The following is a 20,816-nucleotide window of genomic DNA, read 5'->3' on the forward strand; positions in this document are numbered from 1 at the left end:
CAATCAGCTCAATCGGCTAATGAAAATATGATGCCCATATTACGAGTGACATAAAAATGACGACTCGGCAGCTCGTGTGTGTTTACATGCAGCTGCATTTCCACTTATTTGGGGCAACACGCACATTTTGGAGGAGCTGCAAGAGACACGATAACACACTGACACACTCTATTTTCCAGGACACTGACTCGCAATATATATTCATGAACCAATGCAGATTGTGCTTAATCACCTCATGGGGGAAACTCAGGAGTCAGAGACTAAATTAAGACTCTGACTGCGCGCTCGTGTGAAGCTTTGACTTGGGCAGTCAGAGCTGCATTACACTTGAAGTAGTCATGGCAGCGAGGTTGTTTTGGCGGGAAAAAAAAACGTGCGCTAATATTTGGCCGTCACGAGTGGTTGCAATGTAGAATAAAGAGGAAATGAGCTGCAGGTCGACTTCTTTTACTTTGATCAACTAATCATAAACTCAGTTCAATTACAATATGGAATGAGGCTGGATACTCAATAACATCCAACGGCACAACTCGGCGCTCATAACATTAAACAGGAGAAAAAGTGATGAACTTTTATTAGGATATGCTGCAGTCATTCCGCATGTGGTGGCACATGTCGCAGGGGATGATGCACAAAAGATTCTCAGAGCCTCTACAACCAAGCAGGAGAGGAGGAGCAAAAAGAGAAGTGGCAGCAAAACAGGCCAAAATCCACTTGTGATCGGGTACTCAAAGCGCTTTGCACGATTACTTCATTCACCGACTGATGACGCAACGAGGGGTTCAGTATCTTGCTCATATATACATATATATATATATATATATATATATATATATATATACAGATGTCGCCATCATAAGGTGTCTGACGTAGTAACCACTATATTTATCCTGCTTTTTAGAAAAATATTTTAACTCTCTTGTGTAGTAAAATAGGGTAAGCAAAGTATAGTACAGTAATAGAAGGTAAAGGTCTCTTCTTCAGTTGTCATCCATTTTGAATACTTTGATATTCCATTCCAATTCAATTGGAACTATGTACGATGTGAGAGGGCTTTGAATATTACTGCAAGCCTGGCAGTGTTGATATCCGCAGCACTCGGTCGCAGGACATCTGCTGTTGTTTGTGCGGTGCGTTCAAGCGCAAATTTTTGGGATGAGAACCGTGAGTTGCATGAGATGATGCTCTGGTAACCTTTTTTTTTTTTAAATGTGTCTGCTGTTGCCTCCAACCCCCCACAGCTAATTAGAAGCCTATAGAGAAGATTTTTTTATCAATTATTTGACTGCCACTATCCCAAGTCGTTCAGCATTTACCTGATAATGTGCACTTGGGCTATTATCAGGCTTTGAGTTCCACACACATGCAGCTCACCATTAACAACGGCGCAATCTCAAGATCGTCTCCAGACGCCGTTGTGTGCCTCCAGTATAGCTGTGAAGTACACAGTAGTTAAACTAATGAAGAAAATCATCTACAATGCGACCCTGGAGTGTGTTAAATTTCTCCACAAGGGCTCGCTCAAAATGAACTTTTTGAGCATTATCTTACTCGTTGCTGACGTCGGGACAACTGGCTTAGAAGAACAATCGGATATGAACAAGAAAAAAAATATTAAGATGTGATCTCCAGCTGTGTGCGTGTGTGTGTGTGAAGTAGGTGTTGACCACTGGGATGTCGTGTTTCCTCATCATAGACTACAACAGTTTTTCACAAGCTTTATTGAGCCAACGCATACCTCGTTTCAACCCAAAATATTAAAAAAAAAACATACAAACATAAAAAAAATAATTACAGCAGCAGTACGGTCCCAAATTTGTATTTGCGTCATCCCGCGTTTCAAATTGTGTTGATTAAATATAAAATTGGATCAATGTGCAGGACTCTTTTTGCATCAAACAACAACAAAAAAAATAATTTTACGTTTAGTGTCATCGTGCATTTTTGTATTTTATTTCCCGTGGAATGGCCAATGTATTATGGTAATAATGAGAATTTATTACAATAATGTCTGAATTTCAGCAGGTGAATATGCATGCTCATTGTACCTTCTGCCATCTAGTGGAAGAACATGTAATCGCGCCCCCTGTCAATCTATGTCATGGTATATAGATGGACAAAAAACTGTCCATTTTGAATCTGATTCGTCCTGCTTACGGGTCAGTTGGATTCTCTGCCATCCAACTTTGGGAAATAAATCACAAGCACTGGGGGGGGGGATTTGGAGCTTGATTCAAAGACCTCTTTGACTGTAAGGCAGATATGCTAACCACTTGCCTACTCAGCTGCTCGAGCGTTCAATATGAAGACACATATTGTGAATATATTTATGCATCCGGAGACTTTGGAGGGCGTTCATGCTCTTAAATTATGGCCAATCATTACAAGGGAAAAAGAGCTTGCCCTTAAATCTTTAATGCCCACTTATTTTGTTACGATTCACCAACCCTCACTGTAGTCCAGCTAATGGAGTGAGAGGCAAGTTGCGCGGTTACATGCGATGTTATTTCTATCTTGCCGCTGTAGAAATTGAGTCGAAGAATTGCTTTCAAAATGTCCTCACGGCACTTGCGTTTTTTGTTAGTTTTTTTATTTCTACTCCCATTGAATGGGAGTTATGATACCCCGCTGCTGCTGAGGATGCTTTCTTGAGTGGGGAAATGCATTTGGCAGAAACCCTTGAAAAGGTAACAAGCGGAGAGCCAAAATGATGATTATCAAAAAAAAAAGGATTTGATGGTTGCGGGCAGAGCAGAACTGTTCATTTCAATATTTTGGTCGTCATCATGAAAATGAATCCGCTCAATTTTGATTCATTGAATTCACATGAAGGATTGAAAGATGTTTGAAATATCGAATTGCAATTCCCTCCCTCCCCCTCGATATCGCAATTGTGATTTGATACGTGATTCTTTTTTTCAAGAACCTTTCCCTATGTGTTTTTTTTTTTCAAACACAAAACAAGAAATCAATCAGGATTACAATAAACAATACCAGATTGATTTAGTGTACTATACTACATTGCGATGTCTATTTGAATCCCATTAATTGCTTAATTAGCATGCAATTGTTTAAAAAAAAGAGGGGGGGGGGAGAATTCCCCTTTCCCCTCTTTTCCATCTCTTTGGTATTCCCCCAAAAAGTCAAAGAATAATATAGTCTTGAGCGTGCGTGTACGTATGGAGTCCAGCTCAGTTAGCTTTGCGTAAGTGCGCCAGAGGGAGGGGAGAGTGGGGGTGGGCTGAAGGAAAACCCCCAGAAGTGCGATGAATTGTATTGATTGAAAGTTCCCCTCGCTGCATTGATTATAAGCCCTGTGAAAGCAGACGAGCAGAAGATTTAAATCTCCGCAGCCGAGCGTTATTGACAGGGTGCCGTACTTCTCCTCGGCCTTTGAAAATCGGTTTGGTAAATGTCGGCTTCAAGCAGGGCAACAGCTCACACCGATGTGACCCAATATGTAAAAAGGCTGCATCTTTCCTGCTTGTTGCGTGTGCGTGCGTGCGTGTGTGTGTGTGTGTGTGTGTGTGTGTGTGTGTGTGTGTGTGTGTGTGTTTTTTTCTACTCATACTGCAGCCTTCTGTCTCTCCCCCCTTGCAGAGCTCCATGTATTCTCTGGCCCTGAAGTGTCTGATCAGCCTGTCTACAGTCATCCTGCTGGGCCTCATCATCGCCTATCACGCACGGGAGGTTCAGGTAAAATGACTCACGTGCTCTTATTGCAGCGGGAGATTCGGCATCAGTTGCAGCCGCGTTTGCTTTCGCCCCAAACAGATTGTTTGCTTTTGAACACTCACCGGACACAACATTGGATCCATGGAGTACAGTAATCCCTCGTTTATCGCGGTTAATGGGGACCAAAACCACCCGCGATAAACGAAAATCCGCGAAGTAGCGACCCAGCCTCCCCTCCGTATAGGTACATGTACATAATATTTATAAGGGCAAAATTAATGGTCTACATGCATGTAGAAGTAAATTTTGAAGTAATTAACGTGACTTAATGCTGTATACTAAGAGATTTAAACATGTATAAGTTAGGTTAGTTTATGAATAACAAAATACAGTGAATATATACATGTAGTATATGTTGCTCTATGTGACTCGCTGTTGTGTTGCTGAATTTCGCTGCTTCTCGCGGTCATTTTGCGGACTTAAAAAAAAAAAGTATGAATATGTTTGAAAAAATCCGCGATGCACTGAAGCTGCGATAAACGAACCGCGAAATAGCGAGGGATCACTGTATATATACACCTGTATATATATATATTTTTATCAATTTAGGAAAAAGAGATTGCCAACATGCGACTCAAAGATAAGATATTCATGAAATCCATCCATTCATCCATTTTCCGATCCGCTTATCCTCACAAGTGTCGCGGGGGGTGCTGGAGCCTATCCTAGCTGTCTTCTGGCAGTAAGCAAGGGACACCCTGAACCGGTTGCCAGCCAATCGCAGGGCACACAGAGACGAACAACCATCCGTGCTCACACGCACTCCTCGGGACAATTTAGAGTGATGAATCAGCCTGCCATGCATGTTTTTTGTAATGTGGGAGGACTCGGAATAACCAAGCGGCACATTTGAGCAACATTCTGAGTTTCCAAACAGGCTGAGGGAAGTGCTTGGAGGGTATTTCCGAATGCACTCACGATGAGGGCAGCGGGATTTTTTTTGGAGGGGTGGGGGGCAACGAGCTCCCCTGAGCTGACAGGTACCAGGTTCAATTCCAGCTCCGGCCTCCCTGTGTGGAGTTTGCAAGTTCTCCCCGGGCCTGCGTGGGTTTTCTCCGGGTACTCCGGTTTCCTCCCACATTCCAAAAATATGCATGGCAGGCTGATTGATCACTCTAAATTGTCTCTAGGTGTGAGTGTGAGCGCGGATGGCTTGTTCGTTTGTGTGTGCCCTGCGATTGGCTGGCAACCGGTTCAGTGTCCTCCGCCTACTGCCAGGAGACAGCTGGGATAGGTTCCAGCACACACCGCGACCTTTGTGAGGATAAAGCGGGTCAGAAAATGAATGGATGGATGGATGGACTACATTTCTTGACTAGTCCGATTTAGACAGAAGAAAAATACAGTAATCCCTCGTTTATCACGGTTAATGGGGACCAAAACCACCCGCGATAAACGAAAATCCGCGAAGTAGCGACCAATAAACATATACAGGTTAAAATAAATAAATAAATAAATAAAAGTTTTACGTCCGCAAAAAGTCCGCAAATGGTCCGCGAGAAGCTGCAAAACAACAGCGAGTCACATAAAGCAACATATACAGTACTGTACTCCATGTATATATGAATATGTTTGAAAAAAATGCGCGATGCACTGAAGCCACGATAAACGAACCGCGAAATAGCGAGGGATTACTGTACCTGGAAGAGATGAAGTTGTGGTCACAAATGTAATCGTGCGATAGGAGTAAAGCCGCAATAACCGGACCGCAACATAGCGCAGGAGTAGCAGTGGTCGTTTCATTGAGCTAGTTATTGGTGTCAAACCTTTATTGTGGATGAGCAGCGGTTTTATGCTTCCCTCTGTTGGTCTGGAATATACATTGCACCCGCTCCATTAACCCTTAATAATGGACTACATGGAAATGAAAAGGATTTTCTGACATTATCTTCTTACTTTTACGTCCTAATAAGCATTTGTAATACTTTTCATACCTTACATTTAAACAGGATGGCATGTTCGCACATCTGATGATGATAGCTTTGTCATCATAGCTGTATCCTTTTTTTGGGGGGGGTTGCTCCAGTGAGATCGATACAAGTGACATCATCGCAATCGAAAAGTTCAGTGTGTCCAAAAAAGGTTTCTTGCGTCATGACGTGCTAAGTTTGCAAAAGTGTCATGCTGGTGTGTGAACTATACCTGAACGTTGCCTCGCTGTGCAGCTGTTGCGATGGAGGTCTATTCCCATTCTAATGCGCTCCATCCCTCAGGCGCCTTCCTACAATCAGTGGGAGCGGGGAGGGGGGGCCCAGGTGTGTGTCCGCCTCACCATTTAATGCCATTAACTACCAAAACGCTCTACGCGGCTTGGCGCGCAGTGGATCGAACCGCGGCCATCGATCCACGTGTGCCTTCATGCTTCATCATATGTGATTTGTGAATACAACAGTAGCGTGCTCATTGGGCCCGTGTTTTCATTCTTCATTGCACATCGACACTTTATGTGAGCCTTGCGGGAAGCCGTGAGTGCCCCCGGCCCGCCCCCACCCCTGCCCCCACACCAGCTATTACTCCCCATCAGCGAAACCACAATCATCCATCCAGCCTCATACTAGTTTAATGCCGTGACTTGCTTACATGACATCATACAGTATCCCCTTTTCGAAAAATCCATTGCCACCGCCGTGTACTGTACACGGCATGCATTCGAGTAGTACACGGCTGAAGAGTCATTGATAAAATAAAGAAGGCTTTTTGGTCCCATCCGCCCACGCCGACGGTAGAGGCTGCGCACGGCGGCAGGATGAAGAAGTTACGGTGGCGAGAGATATAACATCCTGTCCTTTCCGTGATATGATTCTGTTTGATGAAATCACAGGAGGAGTTCAGGAAAGTGTGACTGTGAAGCATTAAGGGGGGGATGTTATCAGTCTAGACATGAATGGTTCATTTTAGCTATTCGCCTGCAACGAAAGCGAAAGCGGGGTACACGCAGACAGATTATTTTAACATCTTAACTTGATCGATTTGATTTGAATTGTATTGCTAAGAACGATCGTTTTAAATCGACTGATCTGAGAGGAGCTTCTGGACAAAAGCCGTGGTCGCTAACCTCTGACCACGAGACTTAATTAATTTATTTTAAGGTAACCAATGACTTTAATTCCTACAACATGAGCAGAATCATTTCCATTTTTGTGGGACGTGGGGGGGGGGCAAGAAAGGAGCCATTTGTTCTGAACAAAGACTTTGTAAACACTACGGTAATAGGTTGCAACAACAGTGATTTATCGACACGTTGGATGTTCTTGACCCGAGGTATGTGCTTCCAAACTGCTAAATATTGGACCAGCCGAGCCAGGCAATTTGACGGCTCATTTTGCTAATGTTGAACATTTTTCTGTATTTGTTTATGTCCATGTTTTGACCAAAAGAACATTTGTTCACAAGATTGAGCCCACATTATATGTGAATTTATGATTATTATTATTTTTCTTATTTTTTGGAAGTTAATGCTGAGGGGGAAAAATTATATAATGCATATATAATGCGTATTATATATATATATATATATATATATATATATATATATATATATACACACACACACATTTTATATATACTTGTAGCTAAAAAAAAAAAGCAAAGGGTGGAGAGTCTCTGGTACTCCACTCCAAGAGTACAGCCAATGATGGAAACACCCACTGTAAAAAGATTTTTTTCGAGTGTCTTGTTCAGTTGTGTTGGGGCGTGATGCTCAGTACATGGAGGACCGTTGAAGGTCCAATCACTTTGACGATGCAACCCTATAATGTGTGTCACTTCACTTTGTAATACGACCCTTCATCACCGTAGCTTTTTGTGTCTCAAAATGTGACACATCATGTTTGACGTTTGGTTCCATACATGAGCAGAATAGCAAATTTCGCTTCACTCGGCGTCTGCTCTTTGCACACAAACAAGAAGCTGCGCATGCAAACTGAAAGGCATTGTCCAATAACCATGGCCATCTCACATTAGGACACACTCGACTGAAGACTCCAAGTTGGGATGTAACAGGATATTACCCGCCTCCCCCCCCCCCCCACACACACACTCTCACACACACACACACACACACGCACATTGTAGGAAGCAACACGAGAAAGATGTTATAAGATTCCACCAGCGTCTTAGCACCTATCTTTCTTCTTTTTTCGTTTCTTTTCTCCCTCCATCGGTCTTTATCACATTACATCTGCCTTCCTTCTGTTCCACTGGGACTCAATTCAATTTGCCCGTCGACTTCACATCCTTTCCTTCTTCACTTCTGGCTCCGTATCCAACATCTCACCTATTCAACTCGTGCCAGCTTGTACCGCCAACATCGCCCTCTAAAAGCCCTTTCGACAACTTTTGGACTTTCAACCCGTAGCGGGTTTCACACGCCCTCTCTGCCAAAATGCATCAGTCTCTCCCCTACTGCTCGCTTTGCGTCTCTTCAACCTCTCCGCTAATCTGTCAAAAAGGGGGGGGACAGGCCGACCTAGCCGTGCCTGGCTTGAAACAAAGCAAAGGCAATCGCTCCTCACTATAGCGCAATTCATCAGTAATCGCACCGGACTGCAAATCTCTGCTTTATTCCGTCTTGTCAAGGGAGGCAGTGTAAGTTTTCACAGATTGCTTTGCTCTGGAGGATTTTGCGTGTGTGTGTGTGTGTGTGTGTGTGTGTGTGTGTGTGTGTGTGTGTGTGTGTGTGTGTGTGTGTGTGTGTGTGTGTGTGTGTAGGGCATCACAAGGGAAGATAGCAGGCTGACCTGCTGAGAAATTCTTCATTTTGAAGTGAGACTTTTTTTTCCCCGTGTTGAGAACAACGCTGACACATTCCGTTGCTTTTCAGTCCTGACAATAATTCCACCAGACGTATTCAAGCTTGCCGGAGCACAAAGGTCGAAGGATTTTCGTGTGTCTTTCAACACAAAGGACTCCTAATTGTCGGCGATGGTAAACCAGTGAGCGGTTTTCACGTTGGCGTTTACTGTCACTTCATAATGTAACACTTTTGTGGAACGATTTGTCTTGTTTTAATCTTTTGTTTTATTTGCGTGTTAACCATCAATAATTGTCAGGAAAGAGAAATCACATCGATTACAATTACGTCCGGCGTAAAAGCGAGCATCACTTTACAATACAACAATGATCACTCGAGGGTTTCCAATCGTGCGGCTTCTTTAGAGTTGTTTATTTTGATTGTGCGCTTCTCAACTTCATAACAATGAAGAAATAACCAGAGGTGTTGGACTTGAGTCACACGGCTTGACTCGAGCAAATCTAATATGGCTGCTGCCAATTTTAGGATTTGGGATTTGCTTGTAAAACACTCAATTTGACTTTGAATGAGCAACACAGCTTGACAAGTCTTGCCCTGTTTACACTTCAGCATTTTCAAGAATATCTAGAGGCAGATTTTCTGACATTTTGTGCAACCACTTGACGAAAAGAAATGGAGTCAATTCAACACACCATTGGCAACACGTCAGTTTTTGAACTGAGAAGACACATCTACTGTACAGTAACTTCATCTGTCTCTATAAAACTCAAATAAACATGTACCGTATTTTCCGCAATATAAGGCGCGCCTTCAGTGAATGGCCTATTTTAAAATCTTTTCATATATCGGGCGCACCGCATTGGAAGGGATAGAAGAATAGATAGAATAGAAGTGGCAATCGTGGCTGCTTTTGCATTATGCATCCACTTGATGGCGCTACACTAAAGGCAATACAATACATCTTTATTTATATGGCGTTTTCACAACCGCTGCAGCTGTAACAAAGTGCTTTACGGAACATTTCAAATGCTACGTCCAAGAAATCAGAATATTGATCCATACATAAGCCACATCGCATTATAAAGCGCACTCTCTGCTTTGGAGAAAATGGGATGCTTTTAGGTGCGCCTTATAGTGCGGAAAATACGGTAAACTATATTAGCATCAAAGTTGAGCCCACCAGCCGCTATCCATCAACTATTACATTTGGTTTTGTAATCTAATGAGCGAATTGTAACTTGACTTGAAAAGTCAGGGGAAGTTGACTTGCCCGGTTTTTGCCACAGCAACTTGAAACTTGCTAGAAACTTGAAGGGAAGGACCTCAGAACTCCCGCATATGTGACTTCCTCACCTCTGTTTATAACTGCCCGAAGAAGCAATCTCATGGATGACGCAATACATTCAGAGTCAAACTTTTTGCTTGTGAATCATGACAGCTCTCCTGAGTTGTGGCTTAGTTTGAGTCCCACATATTGCTTCTGTGCGGTTGTCATTAATAACTGGCCAAAAGGAGCATTCACGTTGATTACACATTCAGTCAGGTCGATCAGATGGGACCGAACAGACGGTTATTTTTTTTTTCCCTGCATTGCCATCGCTTCTCTCTTGTTATTCCTCCTCAGACGGAAATGCGCTTTCCCTCAACTTGACCTTTCGCAAAGTGCAATATTCCAAAGTGTTTATGGAGCTGCTTGCGGCAATGTTAATTACCCTGCACGGCACGTGGCCGTCACACCTCGCTGCTTCTAGCTTGGTTTAAAAAAAATAATGATAAAATGACATTCCTGCGCTGGAGCGCTAAATCATTTTCATCCCTTGAGCAGAATCGTATGTTCCCACATTTGCAAAAAAAAAAAAAAAGATCTGTACAGAGTGTTGTTGTGTAAAGAACATTTGGTCGATTTCTCAGGACGGATATAAACTCTTCGGTTTTGGAAACCACGAGGGCTTATATGAAAGGCATTAGTTAAACATTAAGATGATTTAAAGATGAGACGTTTCCATCACAGAGTCAACATGAGCTACCTATAGAATATTCTATTGCTAATTGCCTTTTACATATTCCATTTACCCTCATTACTTCCCGACATCTTTCTGCTCTTTCAATAATAACCTCGTCGTGTTCAATCCACTGGGGGGGGGACTACAATACAATGGAACTTCCAAAGTGGAACATGTTCCATGACGCTGGTTGAACAAATTCTCATTGGGAAATAATGTGGAGTCATATAAAAATAATTCATTGAAAGCATGTAAATTTGTCTGCAAATTGTTTGGCCGCAAACAACTTGCTTGCATCGTTGTGCGAACTAACATTTATTGGCATAAATGTCAAGAATTTACATTTTCAATTGTTCCAAATCAAATGACTCTTTTAGCCCCCCCCCCCCCCCCCCAAAATGTAATCCGTGTCAACCTCGGTAAATAATCGTACTTTGTCTGCTTGTTTTCTTCTCGTGTTGTATTCCAGCAGTGCCATAAATCGTCTCGCTAATCTGCCATCAAAGACCAAAATAAACGCAATAATAAAAAACAAAAATAAATAATAAAACCACGGCCCATCTGACAGCCGAACGCGAAATGGATTTCATTACAGCTCGAACATCGCCCGTCTCCCTCAGGATGTGTAAAGGTGCTGTGATGGATTGGCCGTTATGTCCAAACACGCCGCCATTTGTCTGATTTGGCCGGCCTGAAATATAATAGTTATGGATCAGGAGAAACACCCCGAAGACAACTATTATACCCATTAAGAACACTGTAAATGGTTATGTGGCTCGGGAGATGAATGAATGGGGGAATGTCCAAAAATTGTACGTTTACAAACGCTTGCACCAGACAGACATTTTATGTAGCAAGCGGCAAGTATTTGACGTTCTGGGCTGTTTGAAGCGTTCAGTGTCTCAGTAATTTTTCTGCCAAAAGAAGTAAGCACTGTTGTTTCACTCCTAAATAGTGTTTGATCCAGATGGATGGGGGAATTTCAATTTTGACTCATTTTTATGAACGTTTCCGAGCGTAAAATAATAAAAAGAAGATAAAATACAGAGTGTTGTAAATGTCACGAAATACTTTTTTTTTCTTTTTTCAGGTATCAATTGAATAGACATGAGGCCATCAGAACTTGGCAGCTCCTCCCATATTTTCCACACTATAAGGCGCACCTAAAAGCATTCCATTTTCCCTAAAGCCGACAGTGCGCCCTATAATCCGTTTCCCCTTATATATGGCGTCGCACTCTCTTCATATTTCCCATTGAGTTGTTACCTTGTTTTTGTTCCTCTGCCATCTAGTGGTGATTATTAACAGGAACCAATTGTAACCTCAAAGGGTTGCGCAGCCGTTATGAAACGAAGATCATACCAAAAGCATCGTTAATGACTGACTAAATGAAGGAAGGAGACAAGTAAGACGAAGGATATTTAACCCCTTGTGGATGTGAGCCCACGAGATTTGTGTGCCTTTTTGTTGAATCAATTGTCTTCATAACTTTTGTCTTTCATTTACTGTTTTGTAATGCCATTTGCAGTTATATGTCCGTGTTTGTGCTGCAGTGGTTGTGAAGGCTGTCTATAAATAAAGCTGTATTGTATTATATTGTATTCTCTTTAGAATAGCTCCATCTCGTGGATGCATCACGCAACCGCAGCCACTATTGGAGCTTCTTTTCGATGCGCCTTATAATGCCCTATAGTATGAAAACAGTTTAAAAATAGGCTATTCGTTGAAGGTGCGTCTTATAATCCGAAGCGCCTTATAGTGCAGAAAATACGGTACTTTATCGTTTTTCTGAGCACGTCGTTCCCATGACTCGCACATTGATATTGGAGCAGGCGAGTTTTTCTGTCCCTGTCCACAATTTGGCGGCAGTGTGAGAAGCTTTATAGCCGTTACACTATTTTAACACGTAACAAATGTATACTTCCGGTTACTGAGCATCAGTCTTCCTTTTGAAGCCTTTGAGTGACATAAAGTCGGTACGGGCAAAGCTTTAACGCCGTCCAAAGCATCGACTGAATGGAGCTTTTGTTGATGCTGAATTGCATTGCAACCCTCCGGGTAGACTTTGGCTTTGTGCGTTCGGTGTTTTTATCGGTTATGGGAGAGCAGGCATTCAGCTGCGTGCTTTTATCAAGAACAGATCCCGGTTAAGAAAAATCTCGCCGCGGATAACGTAAATGGCTCATTGCGTTGAAGCAGTGTGATAGCCGTAAAGCTTTTCAAACCATCGCAGAAAAGCAGACAGAGACATTACTTGCCCTGCCACAATTCTTGCATCGATGCGCTAATATAAATCGGCAAGCCGTCGGAAAGGAATGGAGTTGCTTCGAAGAAGTGCAAAGCCTAAGCTTTCAAATGCCATGTTTGTCTGGATGATACCTGAAACCGAATAGAAAAAAGGAAGCATATAGCGCAACACCCTGTAGAACATTCAGCCAATCAATGTTTGATGACTCACATCGGAATGAGATCACTGCTTGCTGAAAGAAACACAAGTGATTAAATTCAGCTGTACGACAATGAACAATATCAGAATTATTATACAGAAGTGTTTTGGTGTTTCTCATGAGGCTGTCACTAAAAATAAAGGCAAATGTGTCCCAAGAATTCATATGAAAGACGGTTTTAAGCGCTGTTCATGGCTTGCAAATTGACAACATTTTTACGACACGACTTCGGATAAGCGGTAGAAAATGGTTGGTTGGAAGTGTGGCGTTCACGGTCAGTAAATCAGAAATCAGATGACAGCGATGATGCAAACAAATAAGTGACCTTTTCACTTGATTACGTTCATGTTTTATGAAATGATGACAGGGACGCCCCCCCCCCCGCCCACCACTACCAAAACAATGGCTTTTGTAATATCTTCACAAAAATAAATGAATAAACGGCCTGGTGGGTCAGTGGTTAGCTCGTCAACCTCACTGTGCAGAGGTCGTGGGTTCGATCCCGGCTCCGGCTTTCCTGTGTGGAGTTTTCATGTTCTTTCCGGGCCTGCGTGGGTTTTCTCTGGGTATTCCGGTTTCCTCCCACATTCCAAAAACATGCATGGCAGGCTGATTCATCACTCTAAATTGTCCCTAGGTGTGAGTGTGAGCGCGGATGATTGTTCGTCTCTGTGTGCCTTGCGATTGGCCGGCAACCGGTTCAGGGTGTCCCCCGCCTACTGCCCGAAGACGGCTGGGATAGGCTCCGGCACCTCCACGCGACCTTTGTGAGGATAAGGGGATCTGAAAATGGATGGAGGGATGGATAAATAAATGAATGAAACCTTTTTTTCCCCATACAGATCCCCAGGACGCTCCCCACCTCTGCTAAAATCGGCTACATCCTTAGTGAAACGGTCCGATTCTGCCCCCAAAATGAAATTATTTGGTTCGTTGTTTTTGTTTTTTCTCAAAAAACTGACAAAATGACTTTTGGCCATTATTTTAGGAAACTGACGATACGTAAACACGTGAACTGCACGTCTGAAGCACTTATATAAACAGCATATACATAAATAACAATACAAAATAAAGCCTAATGAATGAAATGACTTTTTTATTAGCCCTTTCCAAATTGCGCGCCTTTACTCTTTGAATTGGATTTATTGTCAAGCCCTATTCTGAACTGCTTCCTGCCTTGACTGTCTTAAGTGCCAGTGTTTAAGAGGCAAACAAATGAAAGTTGTTGTTTGAATGAATCAAATACAAAACAAGAAGTATGTATGAGTGTGTATGTGTGTGTGTGTGTGTGTGTGTGTGTCTTTCAAGAGAGAGTGAAGAGCGCTATTTCTCCAGTCCATTAGTGCGCTTCTAGCATTAGTGAACTGTGTTGATTCAGTTACTTTTGGTGCATTTCCCAAGCGCTCCATTGATCAACAAGACACCAGGCTTGGCGCTCACAAAGTAGCAGATGGCAAACGGAAAGTAAAGTAAGCATGAAGGGTCATCCTCTTAGTGCCGGGCTGGTATTTAATATGTGAATGGGCATTTAATGATGCTCACCACATTGTGTATGCACCCTGGGAACGCTAATGGAAGAGCATAATGCAGCGCAGCACGTCGTCTCCCATACATGCCGGTTTATTTATTTATTCCCCCCCCCCCTCCCGCTCCTGTTGCCATTTATAGGCGCAATGCAAATTAGCGGCGAATGAAGGGAATTTCCCATCTCGAGACATCTCCGGGGGAATCATCTTTACACCTGCTTGCTGTTTTTAGACCTTTGTGAAATTCACCACACGGCCAAAGTGTGAACATTTTTCTTTGTCACCTCATCACGTCCCACTCTTCATATTGACGCCGTGAACAACCAGGCTTGGGTGTTTTGTTTGTTTTTTTACATCCGCCCCCCTTCCTCCTTGGATGGGCACTCACTGCAAAAGTCTTGGGGACAGTTCAGACTTGAATGAATCAATTAAGGCGTCACTAATTGACAACCAAACCCACACTACCTGCACCATCAGTCTTAGTTGTTCATCAGACATTTAATGCTGCCTACAGTTTGGGGGAAGTCCGTTTTCTGTTCCCAGTGCACACAAGGAGGTCCCCAAATGCATGCGTGGATGAGTTTGCTGTGAAAGTGTGTTTAGTCATGCCTGGTTTTGATTGCTGTTACTATATTGGGAATTGGGAATTTCTCCATTGTGAGACTAAGAAAGGTTTTCTTATCTTATCTTATATCAGGGCGGGGTCACCAACAGGTCGCCCCAAAAGACCACATGAGTAAAAGCAGGCCCGTTCCCCAAAACTTGTTCACCAGTAATGGGATATTGGGATTTCCTAGGAACGTTGTGGAGGTCATTGCTTGTAAATGTCAACAGTTTCGAGATTGAAAGAAATAGTGTTGCATATTGATATTTATCTGTTTCCTGTTCCTGGTTCAGTCATCGTTGATCATTTTTGTCAAATAATTCACATGATCAGCGGTGGAAAATCCATTTTGAAAGTCACACTAAAATGTGGAGCTTTAACATTGCAAGGTGACGAGTCAGCAAGCATCTAAAGCACAGGTGTCAAACACAAGGCCCCGGGTCCAGATCTGGCCCGCCTCATCATTTTATGCGGCCCGTGAAAGCCAATCAAACATGTCAACTTCTACCATGATTGCTAAAATCTGGACCAAAATTTCAACTTCTTATATGTAATAAATAAGAGAGATATTGTCGTTATTTTCTTGTTACCTCATGGCCCTCTAAGGAAAACGGTCACTTCAATGTGGCCCGCGACAAAAATGAGTTTGACATCCCCGATCTAAAGGATGAAGTCAGCATGTGTACTTCTCTTGTTTTGTCCTTACAAGACGAGTGGCAGATGACGACGATAATGACAAGCATCAAAAATTTGGATTTATCGGCACACGGGTCGACAACATGAGCCATATTCAAAATTTAAAAAAGCAAAAACGAAACAGGTCAAAAGCAAATGGGACTAAATGGGTAACTGTGGCCACCATAAGTAAGATGTGCAAAGTCTTTTTTAATATTCAGGGCCGAATCCAGAAAGAATGCCCCGCGGTCGCTGTTCACTCCTTGAATTGCACTTCAATTCGCACCCGCAATTTGCTTCGTCTGAACGTCCTATTCACAAAGGATTTTCCACAAATGACATACCGGCGCAAACACGCCTACCGAGTTTGTCAGCCGAGTGCAGTTTGCACCTGTTTTCCGCCTGATTGCTCACATGGCAAAGCATACACGGTGCCACGAACAGCATGGCGGAACAATACAGTTTAGGAAGCGACCTATCGATCAATCAGAAGTCAAAGCACATCTCTTAAAACAGCCGACTCACCTAATGTCATTTTGCTTTGCCACTTTGCTCCCCGCCCCCATTCCATTTAAATACAGCACCTTCCACCCCCAATCTTGCATCCATGCTGAGCGCAGTCTCCTTTCTGTCACCAAATTGTCAGATGCACCGGGGGCGGGCCAGCCTCATTCACCCAAACGCCTAGCGAGGTGCGACGTGGTCTGCCAAAATTCCCAAACGCATTAAATTCGACTTACCCCGACACCAAAATGAAGGTGCACCTGTTTTTACGCCGAACGCACGGGCACCCGTCACGAAAATCTGGCTCAGAAACTCAAGGGCAGCGTTTTCAGATTGATTCCCTCTGCGAGCCAATTTTGAAAAATGATCGGAACCAGCTCCCAAATCGACCGTTACATGTGGACAAAACGTAGAAACAACAACAACAAAAAACAAACAAAGACAAACCCATTCAGTGTGGACTTGGATGAACCTTGCTTCGTCACCTAAAGTCAGCTGGGATAGACTCAAGCTCACCCGTGACTCTTATGGCACATGAGCACCATAAGGAGTCGAAATAGAAAAAAGGATGCATGTTATCTTCATCTTTTAGTGCCAAAGCGTATGCGCCGATCTGTCGATTTGCAAATGTGTTTGTCTTGCTCCATTTATATCATGCACGCCTGTTTGGGGGATTTCCAAGTTGTAGGACGCACACGCTCCCCAGGGGTGTGACTGTGTGTGTGTGTGTGTGTGTCTTGTGCACTGGCTTACTCCTTCGCTGATTAGCTGCGTCTTCCCTCCTCCCCGCCACCCCGCCTTTGGGAAACACCACCCCGTGGCTAATTTGCTCGCATATTCTTCTTGTTCTTTTATGGTTGCTACTTGTCGAGACCATCTGGGTGTAAAGTTTGCATCTCAGTGTATGCTGGCAGCTCGACACGACATCTGCTTCCGGGATGAGGCACGCCCGATCGGGGATTTAACCTGATTAGATGGGTGGAATGGCCGCAAGGCCTGGATGGAATTTCGGTAGAGGTGGATGGATGAAGGAGAAAAGGTGAAAGGTCACCGCAGAGAGGGTAGAGGAGTGTGTCCGGCGTGTGACGTCGGCTTTCCTTGTGCACACTGTTTCTTTTTCTTGTTTTTGTTTTTGCACTGCCCTCCTTCTGTCCGGCTCACTCTTCGTTTCGTGACGTCGTCTCGCTCGCCCTTTGCCCTCCGCTGCCACATTTTTTTAACGTTAAAGCAGCAAACGACAGATAGGGTTTTGCTCAGTGATTCCTTATGGGCTTATCCAGTGTTTGTTTTGGTCAAACATGCACACACGCGGCACACATCCAAACATCAAAGTACCGCCAACCCACTTCCCTCCCATTTTGGTCATGTACGGGCAGTGGCACTCACTCACTCACATTGACAGATTACTTTCCTAATGGAATTTAATTATTTATCCCTTCCTCATGGCGGTTTAGCCAGGAAAAGACCGACAGCAGCAGGAGGCAGCAGGGGAAGGACAGGACCGGAAGGTGGGAAGGAGGAGGGAGTAGAAGAGGGAAGGGGGGGGGGGGGTGCTCATTTCCTTGTGGCAAAATCTGGACCACCTCTTTTTTTTTTTCTTTTTTTTTTTAGGTGTTACCTTGTCAAGCAAGGAAAAAAAGATGAATGAATAGAGGCTGTCCAATTAGGGTTTTAGAATTTATCACATCTAATTCTCAATTCAAAAAAGTTCAGTTGTTCAAACTCACTCAGTAGTGCCGCTTGAGAAGTCTGGCAAAATGATGGCATTGTCACCAATGAAATCCAACGGGCATGTTTAGCACAACAGACTGAACGATAAAGTGCTACAATGGACAGAAATATAACAGGCTATGTTGATGAGACATGACCAATTTGAGTTTATTGTGGCCATTTCCAGATCCTCTGCAAAAATAAACTTGACCCACATCAGCACGGATCCTTTTTGATGAACCTCTCACCAAACTGCGCACCACACACTCGCGAAGTTCTGAATAGTATCTGTCAGGCTGATGAAATGAGATCGGCACTGTAGAATCGGAGCAGGTTTTGCAGATATCGGAATGCGAGTGCAGATGTACTGGTCTTGGTATCAGTTTATCCTTGCTTGGTTGTTTCATTTTGTAATTGAGGAGTCGGCAGATAGACCATCCATCCATTTTTTGATCCGCTTTATCCTCACGAGGGTCGCGGGCTTGGTGGAGCCTATGGCAGCTGTCTTTGGGCAGTAGGTGGGGGACACCCTGAAACGGTTGCCAGCCAATCACAGGGCACACAGAGACAAGCAACCATCCGCGCTTACACTGAGATCTAGGGACAGTTTCGAGCTTTCAATCAGCCTGCCGTGCATGTTTTTGGAATGTGGGAGGAAACCGGAATACCCGGAGAAAAGCCACGCAGGCATGGGGAGAACATGCAAAGTCCACACAGGAAGGCTGAAGCCGGGATCGTGCACTGTGAGGTTGACGCGCTAACCACTGGACCACCGGTCCGCCTGCAGATCGACCAGTGGCCCAGTTATTTGTGTAGAAGCCATTCAAAGTCCACTTCCCATAATATGCCCATTTAAATGAGGTTTTGAGTTTCATTAATGCGGATGGCGCTGTGCCACCAAGCATGATTTTTTTTTGTGTGTGTGTGTGGGGGGGGGGGGGGGGGGGTTGTCTCGTTCGGCAATCAATTACCGACATAAATCCATAAATGTTAAGAGTTCTTGTTGGATTGCTTCGAAAGTTGCCTTACTTTATAGTTACTGCATACTGTTGCATTTTCAACAAGGAATGAGACGTGCCCCTTCCACCAAATCTGACACATGCACATCTCCATTGTGAGACAGCCGGTCTGCGCCTCCCTCTCTGTATCACTCACACACACACACACTCACACCTCCGTCATTTCTCCTACATCTCCTTTCCCTTTCTTGTCATCTCATCTCTCAACGTGTTTCCCCCTTCTTCTGTTCCTTTTGATTCCCTCGCTTCCGCCGTCTTCCTGCTGCTCCCTCGCTCTCGCCGGGGATCCTAATTAAGCTTGGTGGCTCTTTGATGTTGTCGCCGTGGCAACAGTCACCATGACGAGGCTGGGTCTGCACACACACGCCCTCACACAAGTACAGGACACACACACGCACGCACACACACACACACACACACACACGTTGGCTGATGGAAAAGCAAGGACCAGCGTTTGACCCTTGGTTGGCTTGATGGCTTCCCCCATCGGCTCCGAATGAGTGTGTTTGTGCACATGTTAGCGGCATGTGCACGCGTGTAGCCCGTGTGGCAAAGCACACATCCTGCTGAGCCATCGACCGCGTTAATGATGGACTATCAGGCGTTCATCCATAGGTGGTCATGGCAGAGATTTGTCATTTCATCGACCACACGGAGCCGGCTTCTGGTGAAACCCCTTTTCCCTTGAAAAGATGCGTTGATGGGCTCAAAACTCACAACATGGGGTGGGCTGGAAGATCCATGGCTCATTTCCCTAAGCGTCACGGGGTCCCTAATCCTTAGTACCACTACAGAGGTGTTGCTTTTACCTTTTATCCTGTTTTTTTTTTCTTTTCAACCTTTTATTTACTCTGCGGGGATATAAACCAAGCTCTGAAATGAAGAACAAAAGCATGCGCTTCGATGTTTTGCCACAGGGATGTCAATTCCCTCGCGGTTGCCATTTATTTTTATAACAGTTCTTATGTTGCCAAGACTCTTCCACTCTAAACCACGAGTGGGGAAGTCCTCTGAGAGTCATGCTAAATTTATGAAATAATATTACGTGTAATGAGTGTTTGTGTGTTAAAGTAAAGATATTATGACTTTTTTTTTTGCCCTGCAATTTCAAACCAGGAATGGTGAAACTGTACATCTTTACTCGTACTCAGACTCAATACTTTGACACCAGACGCCTTTTATATATGCGCGATGGTCAATCGCGGCTATTTAAATGCATTGAGGACAAAAAGGACAAACAAAACAACCTTCAATATTAGTGATCTTCAAGAGCACTTTTTTTTTCAGACTGATAAGAGTATTTCCATTTTGAGTATTCACCGATATGGTGTACCGATACCTGTCGTACTTTTGATGTATAAAATTTCAAAGCCATGAAGACAAAATGTGAACAAAGACCTTTAATTCTGATACAGATGCTAATAAAGTGTCGAGGCGACTACTCGAGGTCAGATTTCGGTTGCCTTTGGTATTGGTATCGGCAGCCTTCACGAGTACCCGATAGTCAGTTTTGGCCTGATAGTGACACTTGGTTTTGATATAAAATATTTTTTTATGTTTTTTTTAAACCATGAATAGGCGAATCTCTGAGTGCCAAAGGATCCACGTGTCAACTCTAGTCAGTTGAATTTATGGTGAAACTTAACAGTAGGCAAAGGGAATTACACATGTACATTTAACCAAATGCACAATTCCTTCTGAACACCAAGCTTTGTCTTTGCTTTGTCTTATGGCAGCAAGTTTTACCCCGGACCAAATTATTTGGGTTGCAAAAGTTGGAGACTTTTTTGGGTGAGGGGGCGAATGGCGTTTATTTTTCACTAAAGTGGAAATTTACTAA

General features: G+C 43.7%; 1 protein-coding gene across 1 annotated transcript in view; it reads left to right on the forward strand.

The window, feature by feature from the left end:
* kcnn3 (potassium intermediate/small conductance calcium-activated channel, subfamily N, member 3) overlaps positions 1-20,816 on the forward strand; it is a 65,272-nt gene that overhangs the window by 14,282 nt on the left and 30,174 nt on the right. The window contains exon 2 of the mRNA XM_086113962.1: positions 3,601-3,696. Within this exon, the coding sequence (XP_085970088.1) occupies positions 3,601-3,696 (96 nt within the window). The remainder of the gene's footprint in view (positions 1-3,600; positions 3,697-20,816) is intronic.

Source organism: Hippocampus guttulatus, chromosome 6 (genome assembly GCF_054856545.1).
Source record: "Hippocampus guttulatus isolate MCC_2025c chromosome 6, RoL_Hgut_1.0, whole genome shotgun sequence".
NCBI lineage: Eukaryota > Metazoa > Chordata > Actinopteri > Syngnathiformes > Syngnathidae > Hippocampus > Hippocampus guttulatus.